The sequence below is a fragment of the Alligator sinensis genome, unplaced genomic scaffold (genome assembly GCF_000455745.1).
Source record: "Alligator sinensis unplaced genomic scaffold, ASM45574v1 scaffold118_1, whole genome shotgun sequence".
NCBI lineage: Eukaryota > Metazoa > Chordata > Crocodylia > Alligatoridae > Alligator > Alligator sinensis.
In genome coordinates, this window is record NW_005841850.1 from 973,569 (window position 1) to 983,121 (window position 9,553).

At 43.7% G+C, this 9,553-nt stretch overlaps 1 protein-coding gene across 4 annotated transcripts in view; it reads right to left on the reverse strand.

Annotated features, from left to right (window-relative positions):
* Positions 1-4,913: 4,913 nt before the first annotated feature.
* Positions 4,914-9,553, reverse strand: part of TBX4 (T-box 4) — an 81,052-nt gene continuing 76,412 nt past the window's right edge. For all 4 annotated transcript variants that reach the window (XM_025210088.1, XM_025210074.1, XM_025210092.1 and 1 more), the window contains 3 exons: positions 9,349-9,437; positions 8,512-8,753; positions 4,914-6,851 (listed from right to left, as the gene is read on the reverse strand). In XM_025210088.1, coding sequence (XP_025065873.1) covers positions 6,229-6,851; positions 8,512-8,753; positions 9,349-9,437 — 954 coding nt within the window. In that variant the 3' untranslated portion in view covers positions 4,914-6,228. The remainder of the gene's footprint in view (positions 6,852-8,511; positions 8,754-9,348; positions 9,438-9,553) is intronic.

The window sequence follows — 9,553 nt, forward strand, 5'->3', positions numbered from 1 at the left end:
TACAGCTGCATCATTGATATATATTTTTTCTCTTTCTGACCTTTGATGCTCTTGTAAGGAAGTCTTGGACGAAGATGTCTGATCAGCTAAGACAGACGTGGTTATTTTGCTCTTCTTTTTAAATGTAATTGATTGCCTATCCTCACTTCCATTTTCTTCTGCATGCAGTTGCTTAGTAGCTGTCACCTTTGCTTTCAGTCTAGGTAACCATTCCATGCTGACTGGTTCACATTACTTCTGATGCACAGTGCAAGTTCATCACCTTTCCAGGATATCTCGTGATTGATTCCTTATGCCTCGTGGAGACCTGCACTATATTTTCAGGCTGAAAAAGAAGTCGCTTGAGGAGATCTGAGATTTAGTTCTCAACGGTCTCTGTGCATTGCATTATTTTTATCGTTGCTTAGGGCCATTCGCTTGTACATTAGACTCTGATGTTTATTAAATGTAGTAAAATTAGTTAAACGCAGGGTGTTGCTGGCTGGGTAAATCCCTGCAGCAAAAGTCCCGATGCAGTGAGAATGAGATAACCATACACCGCACTGCATGGCTTCACTACACATCAAAAGCCTTATATCCTGTGCCTCATGTATTAGCTCCGCATTGCACATATGGAGCGATGCATGTTAGGCTTTTGGACTATGAAAATAAGGGCCTGGTCATGCCCACGAATTGCAATAGAAGCAATATTGGGCTTTAAGGGTTTTGTGGTTGTTTTTTAAAGGTGTGTTTTTTTTAAATCTTCTATATCTGAAAAACACTTATGTGGAATATGCACTGCTGTCTGGCTTTTATGTACCAAAAAACTGGTGGGCTGCACCTGTTATTCTCCACTAAGGGTGTCTCTCGAAGGTTTCTTGACTCCACAAGAGCTGTTTCTCAGGGGGTTTTTTTGTCTAGCAGCTACCTTGCACCAGTTCAGTTAAACTAGTTATATCACCGTATAGTTTCTTCAAGCTCCTTTTTTACTAACTTGTACGCCCCTTGCGCTGGCTTTTCCTCCTGCAGTTTAAAAACAAAACGAGGATGCAAAAATCTACCACTAAACACGAGCGACCAGTCCCCAAAGGAGTCAGGAAGGTGCGTTTTATGCTGATTTTTGGTTCCCAGCTGACTTCTGAGTTTAATTAAAAAAATTCTTCTGGCTGAGAGCGCGGGTGTATGGCACTGCAATCATACTGCAGCTATAAAGCCCTGGCTCAGGCACTGGGCCCAGAACCTGGACTGCCTGGATATTCAGCCATCTTATCAGGCATGTTTTGAAGCCTGTGCCCCGTTTAGTTTAGTTTCATTGCTGCAGGCTAGCTCAGCTGTGCCTCCGCTACACTGCAGCGAAGAACACATTTTAACCTGAAGCTGCCTGGCACGAGAGGGTCACCCTGTGATTTATTTGCATGCCTTTTCATTTTGTCCTACGTCTCCTGATTCTTCTTTCTTTTTAATTTTAAATGTTGAACCTGTCGGGGACGGGAAGAGAAGCCATCTCTAATCCTCGCTCTCCGCCCCAACAAATGGCCAGGGTTGTGCTTTCCCGTCTGTTTGCAAGTACTGCTAGGGCTTCATCCAGCAATAGGCTTATCCCCTTGGTTTGTAATGAATTCGCGCGCCCCCACTTCATGGATGGTGCCCAGCACCGCCTGCCGTCCGGCCCCGACTCTCTCAAATTGTGTTTTCTGGCTGTTTAAACAGCGCTGGGGAGCCCTGATTGGCTGACGCGGAGGTAACTTTTCCTTCGGCTGGAATGTTCCACTATGACCGCCCCACCAGGGGAGTTCTCGTCTTCAAAAGAGGCATTCTTTCTATACAAGCTGCAAAAAGAATTATTTAATGACATCATAAATTAATACAGAGAGGCACAAATTTTCCAAAATGCAGAGACACAAAAAACAGCATTTGCCAAAAAACACCCCAGCTCTTCCAGACTCCGGCCTCTCTGGGGCCTGCGGGCTGCCAACGATACCAAATTCGACGGTAGGGAGGAGGGGCGGGGGCTTGCATGGATTAATTTTAGCTTGTTTAACTTCTGGCATATATTAGTATTAGTCACATACTCAGCGAGCTGCGGCAAATATTTGTTCTATGTAAAGTAAAAGCCAAATTCAATGTTGGCATGAGCCAGTAGCGCAGTCGTAGAACTGAGCCCACTTGTGCCAATGCTGCATTTGGACCACTACCTTTAAAAAAAAAAAAAAAAAAAAAAGAATTTTTATGTGGAGATTATTAACATATCAATGGAAAACAGCCCCTGCCCCTTTCCAGCTTTTCTTCCCCTGTTTTTTTGAGGGGTTTTTTTTTTTTTGGCCTTAATGTAATTTGAAATCCCTGCACTTGGATTGCGGAGCCCTGTTACGCCTGTGGGGTCAGTATGAGGACTGAGAAACCCCTTCCACAAGCGAGGCGCCTTTCCTTCTTGATGAGAAATAGCTGTTTAAATTGCAGAAAAGAAGTATTAGACGGCAGGAAGCGAGCCCGGGCTGTGTCATCACAGGACAGATATTAAGATGTGTTGAAAAAAAGCCACCTCTTCTCCCCTCCCGAAATAGCGAAGCCTGGACTGTACAGCTGCGTGGAGTCTCCAGCCCCAGGTTAGACATGGAGCAGCCCAGGCGTGACGTGGAAACAATCAAGACCCAGAGGCAAGGATTGCCAGACCCCTTCAAGCCAAGCTGGGCCATCTCAGGTAGCCAGGAGTGAAATGCAGAGCAAGGGACTGAAGCTGTGGGGCATTACCTGAGCAGCGATGCATGCATGCCTCCCTCTTGCTCGCGGAGGCTGGCAGCCTGCTAGGTCAGACATTTTTTTCATGAAAAAACACAAAGGTCCAAGCCTGTCCCTTCCCAGCCAGTTGTCCAGTGGGTAGGGCACTCAGCTGAAGATGTGGGTTTAGGTTTGAGTCAATCTTGAGCTAAAATCTCTGAGCAGCGTGCTAGCTAGGAGCTGATACTTAGAGCTAAAAACAGAGGACTGGTTTAATTCCAGGACAAAGACTTTTACGCTAGGATCCTACAGATGTACAAGCTCATTGGCCCACTGTAAGTACCTGTGAAGGATCTGAATTAATACTCTGCCCCAGGAAAACCAAGGCTCATTCGAGTTCATTGCCATTCACCCTGTGTCTCTAAACCATTTGGATGTCACAGTCAGTAAAGTGGTCATCTGTCCAGTTGTCTAATTTTAGCCTGTGTGAATGCTGACCAATGGAAACGGGCACCTATGATGTTAGGTGGCAGCTCAGCAGCAACATGGAAAGTATCCAGGATGCCACGGCGGTGAAGTCAGGTATGTAGGTAAGTACTTTGGAGGATCTGGACCTAATGCTGAACAGTTAAAGTATTAGGGCCAGGGGAGGAGTGGTGCATGCACATGCACATGCTAACTCCACAGGTTGCTGAATAGGTTGTGTTGGTAACTCCCCTGGAGTATTTTGTAAGAGGAAGAAACAAGGCTTGACATTGGATTTTTTTTTTTTCTGGAGATTTCTCACAGTCTCCAGTAGGTGTCTTATGTTTTATGCTCCTCAACACTCGGTTTGGAAGCATTGCCCCCATAAGATGCTCATTCTCCAGTAGTGTCGGACTTTTAAACCCCCAAGTTAATACCCCTAAGGTTGCTGACACAATAGGATGCTTTTGGGTTAACTAAGAAACTGTGCAGCTTCCAGAAATTATGTTAAAACCTATTTAAAAAAAAAAAAATCAACCCATATGCATAGTGCCTACCAGGAGGCATAGAGCTGGTTAAACGTAGAAATAGGGAGAGCCTCTATCTTTAAAGAATACAAAAAGCCATATTTGTAAAACAGGCAAAACAGCTCAGAATAGATGGGCACAAGTAGGCTTGCGGCCCCATAAATTTTAGGAAGTGGTGGCAGCACCAGTCTCGTCTAGTGTTGATGCAGCGTCACGATGACAAATGGAAACGCACACTTCAGCTTACAGCCTGTGACATCTGGGCACCTTTGCTACCTTTTTTTTTCCTCCTTAAGTCTGGAGACGTTGTTTACAACTGATGTTTAAAGAGATAATGCAGCATCATTTGGGGACTTTCACACAACCTTTAGAGTACTGAAGTCACCCCTTCCCAGTCATATGGCTGCTTTGCACCATTAGTCTATAAAAAGGCTTTGTTTCTAGAAATGGTGTCCAGTTAAAAAACAAAACAAAACACTTAACCATGAAATAGATGCTTCAAATAAGATGGAGGGGCTGTAGCCTGGTAAAGGTCAAGAACGCATACTAGGAAAGTAAGATTTATGCAGCTAGAGAGGGGGGAGATGGGAAGATCAGACGTCCAGTGATTCATCACAGAACATTTTTATGCTAATTATTGAAATGCACCCAGAGACAGTTTATAGTAGTAAAAGGCTTTATGTTCTGATATGTAAAATAAAATGTTCATGCTAGGTAACAAACATTTAAAAATTCCACACCACCTGTATCTAATGTGGTTTCTAATAAAGATTTATCTGTAGTATATATGTTCTTATCTAACCAATTCTTAGTTTTTACATCAAAAGTGTGTAATAAAAAAAATCTTAAATAGATGTCTTTCCAAAAAAAAAACCCAAACCCTTTGCAACATTCGTTTTTATTAAGTATGTCATTTGTAAAAAGCAAAGCTGAATTGGACACGTGGCCTGCATTTGTGATATATATATTTATATATATTTATATATATATAGATATGTATAAATAGCTATTCAGCATGCAAGAATTGTAGTGATTTCCCAAATATGATTATAAAATCCACACCAACCACACACACACAGTCTGTTGAATGGGTATATATGATGGTCCGGGGTGAAAATACCCTCCACTTAAGTGGCCTCGGGGTTGTCTTAATTTTAAACAACTTTCATTCACCAGCCTCTCTTCATTGGGATGGATTCATCAAGGACTTTCATTCCCCAGCCTCTCTTCATTGGGATGGATTCATCAAAACACTGATCTCTTTTTTTTTTTTTTTTTATGTCCTCCACCCATTTGTTCATTCCTTGAGAAGCAGGAAAAATATACTAATCATGGCAGCGGACTAAATTCTTTGTTCCTTAATGGAACCAAATTCCCATTATTATTGGACCGGTGTCCACAGACTATGTGCTGTCCAAACTTATAGGAAGATGCAATCTCTGCCCCTGTTTGTACTACTTTGCTGAGGACAATGGGAGTTTTGTTCCACAGAAAATCCCAGCAGCATCCTTCCCACAGTAATTATATGTAGTGATTTCAGGCTTTACCTGTTCCACTGATATTTGTCTGTCACCTAATGTCAAGAGTGGCTTAAGAATTTTTCTCTGTTAAAAAAAAAATTGTTACATTTTTTTTTTCCATTTCATTTACATTTTTTAAATGGGATCAGAAAACTTGAGCTGATACAGCCGGGAGCTGGGGGAATAAGCACAGACATTGCATTTCCCTTGGGACAGAGCCTTTTCTCCTGGGAGCCTGCAGAGGTACAGCCCCTTTGCCCCACTTCAGGTACCTGTGAAATGTATGTGAGAACACTTTTTTCCATCGAGGCTAATTGGCATTTGTTCCAGGGACATACTGAGTCCCAGGACTATGCTGCTCCCAGGTTTGACTCGGAGCAGCCAGGACTGACTCAAATGCCACATCTGCTTTTACCCAGGGAATCAAAAGACATGGGTTTCTCCCTTCACTTTGTTGCCCCAGCTGGAAAAGTGGGGATAATACTTTAGCATAAGAGAAGGGAAAGTACTTTAGCTGTGGGGATGAAAAGAGTTAAAAGACTATTGTTACAGCAGACATTGTGAGCTAATAGAGCATTTCCGTCTCTAAGCCTTATTATTCTGTGACTTGATAAACACGCAACATACAGTGGAAGTGAAGGTCATACTTTTCACAAGTAGCCAAGACTTACTTATGAGCATATAGTATTTTAATGAAAGGAAAATGATTGGCACGTTTCGCTTCCTTCATCAACGAGCTGGTTCTTGGCTAAGGGAGGTGGGAGGACTGACTTTATTGAGACGTTAGTAAGAGATTGATGAATCCAGGCCATTGAGCCAAGGGTTATTTTGAAAAGAATTGTTCTTTCCACTGAATTGTTTGCGTGTGCAAAGATACGAGCCCTTCATACACACACAATCCTTGGAAATGCGCATTTGTGTAGGTTTCACTGAAGTGCAAGTTACCCACAGGTATTAACACTGAATGAACATTGTCCTGGAGCAGTAAAGCTAGCTGTTTCGTTACTCAGACACCAGAGTCATCCATCAGTCCAGTTTTCCACAGTTCCCATTCCTGAATGATACTGTAATGAAGATTCTCTCGACAGCGAAAAGCTTTGTGAGTACAGAAATTCGTTTGCTGCGTTTAGGTGTGGAGATGGGGGTTTTCTCTCGCACACAGCTGGGTGCACCCTTTCCCGCGGGAAAGATGAAGAAGGAACTCGCTCCCGAACCTGAGACTGTGAGAGTTGATTGTAGACGCTGAAGTGGCTGTTACCTGGTGGTTGCGAGCCTTGACTTGTGATGGAGGGGAGCCGTGGCATCATGGTGGTGGCCGTAAAATGCGCAGGGAAAGGCTGGTAAGGCACAGTTTCCATTGTCTGAACACTGTAGCTCGTGTAAGGTGCAACCGAAGTCCACATATTGCAGCTCAAAGGGGGAGGCGGGGGCGGCAAGTCATCGACTGTGGAGACACCTGCGATTTCAGCCCCAGAACTAGAGTACATGCACGCTTCCCTAGGCGTCACCTCACTGCAATAGGAAGGGCTTAACATCTGCTGGTCGTACGGAGGTGGTGAACGGAAATAATGGTCTTCTCCAACGGAGGAGGTGGCCTCCAGATAGGAGCGCTTGCAGGGCAGGTCGAGATGCCGAGCAGTTTCTATAAACACAGAAATAAGCATTTAGGGAAAAGCTTCCAGCAAAAAAAAAAGCATTAACCCCCCTTTCCCTCCCCCCCGCCAAAAAAACCCCCAAAAAAACAACCCTGTCAGGCCCCTTGGTATTTCTGTGAATTGCCTTTAAAGCCCTATAGTTAGTTTGCTAAGTTTCTTGCACTGTTTTTCAGGCTGATCCAATTAATCTACATAAAAGAGATTTTGGGAAGAAATATTTAATATCAAAAAGGAATTACAGTGCTAATATTAGCCTAAACCAATCAGCCCTAGAGCATTTTTGGCTACATTTATCAGTTTAAAAAAAATGACTTCGGCTACTGCTTTTACATCCAGTGATTACTTTTCACTCATCCAGATAACTGAGGACCATGACACGTTTGTAGTGTTCCTCTTGACATACTCAAGAAGTCTTTTAAAAATGTCTTATCGCGACCTTTCTTCCTGTCTTAACAAAAATCACTACACATTTACCAGATATTCATGTCAAAGGCTGCAGAAATATTTCAAGATAAAGCCAAGGGGAGGGGGTGGGGGGCCTCCGACTGGTAAATGTTTCTGAATGTGCTAGGGCAGTAGGCCCCTTTCCTCTGGCTGTGTTCACCACCATTTTCTCCAGAGGACCAGTTTTTTTTAATGCAGAAGATCTTGTAACCCCATTGATTGGTAGGATTAAAGAGTTGCAGTGTAGTTCTGCACCTTTGCCTTTGGCTTTTTCATTCCCCTGTAAACAGAGGGGTTTCACAGCTGAGATGAATGAGCAGCTAATGAGACGTGCCAGTGCTGGGATATTTTTCTGCACAACTTCCATTCAGTGTAAAGCCTGGCATGATCAGATCTCATCTGATCTCAGGCTGCAAGGAGTAGTGCCTATTTAAAGCCTGGTCAGCAGGGAAAGAAGGATGTCTATAAATAGCTACTGCAATAATAAAAATGCACAGACATTAAGATAATTAGTAAGGCTCAACCTGAAAAGTGCTGCTCGTGTGCAACCCCGTTGACCTCAGTGGCAATGACATGAGCCTAGGCCCTGTTTGAGCAAACTTACTGAGTAACTATGCAAATTAACGTACGCATCTATTTGCAACTGGACCAATATTATTGATGAGACTTAGGAGGAGGCAGATGCTGCTCCACGACTTAACCTGCTAATCTCAGTGCACCCATGTGTGCAGAGCAAGTGCTACGAATTGTGCTGCGAGGATCCTTTCCATACAACTGGCGTTGGTGCCTAGGCAAATGCAAAGTGCATAAAGGCACAGACACAGCCACTTCATGCACATTTAAAGCACAGGTGTTTGGGCTTGTGGTCTTTATTTTTAGCTCAGATAATTTAATACGTGAAGTCCCTAAAATAATAACACAAAGAAGAAAACCTGTGTAGCTGCATCTCGCCCACTGCCCCCCCAGATGTGAACAGCTCTAAGGACTTGCCCAAGCACAAGGCCCTGCTCCCTTAATTCCCCAGCTTGTGCAGGAGCTACGAATGCTCCCTGTTTCCTGAATGTGAAGGGTCACGTGAAAAACTCCAGCAGCACTGGCACAGTTCTCAGGGCTTTGGGAAGCCCAGAAAAAAAGAGATCAGAAGATCAGCTTTGATTTGGGGTTTAGGGAAGAAGGTGTATTTGCTCTTTTCTGCCCAGTTACCTCTTCTTTTTAGGCAGTGGTAGAAAAGCCCTGAATCTCTCTGAGCTGTGAAGGTGTTGAGAGACAGATCTTGAGTATCTGAAGCTGCAAACTGCATGTGAGCCCCGTTCTCGTACTGATAATGTTGAAGGGTCTGGTGATTCCCATGGAGCGGGTTCACATCAGGCTTTGCTGAAAGCTGCCCATGAGTGGACACCAGCCTCTGCCTCATGATGCTTTTGGAAATGACGGGGTATTCTTTGCTGCAGAAGGTAAGAAAAGTTATTTAGCACTTTGACGGCAGTCGGTATGTGCAGACTAAACAACGTTATCCTGCTTGGCTAAATCACAGCATCTTTCATCCACTGATTTCAAGGCACTTTACAAAAAAAGGATTCATCCTCACACCAGCCTTGTGGAAATAGGTGAGCATTGTTCTGAGTCACTAAGAAAATAAGGAATAGATTTTTCAAAGACAAAAATGGCACGTAAGCACTTGAATGCCCAATGAAATAGGCAGTTCAGCATCTGACTGCCCCTAAAAGACGACTACTATCGATTTGTTGTCTATATTTAAGCAAAGTCAGGGGGGGAACTCGGGAGCCCCCTGCTCTAACTACAAAACCACTTTTCCTCTCTCCAACCCAGGTATTACTGTATTAAAGCAGGACATAAATGGCATGGCTTTGACTGCACACTAACTGCCATAGGTGGTGATGTGGATCTATAACCACAGTCTGCACTCAGTACTTCCACACACGCTGTATCAAAGCACTGGGAGTGTGAATGGAGGAGAGATGCTCGAGCTGTTTACTGTATTTTAACCAGCTGACATGTCATTGCTCTTTTTCTCTGCACCTTTGTAGCCGCGCCACACGCAGATCGCTGTCGTCGCTTCCCCGGAATCCCTTGGCAAATGGGTTGTTTTCAATTTTCAGCTGGGTTATCTTTAAAAGAATGAAGCAAAACATAAGTCATTTAACTGTATCAGAACCATATGTTCAGTGGCCAGACTAGATTTGCAGCACTCAAAGATTTTTTTTTTTTTTTTTTTTTTCCAATA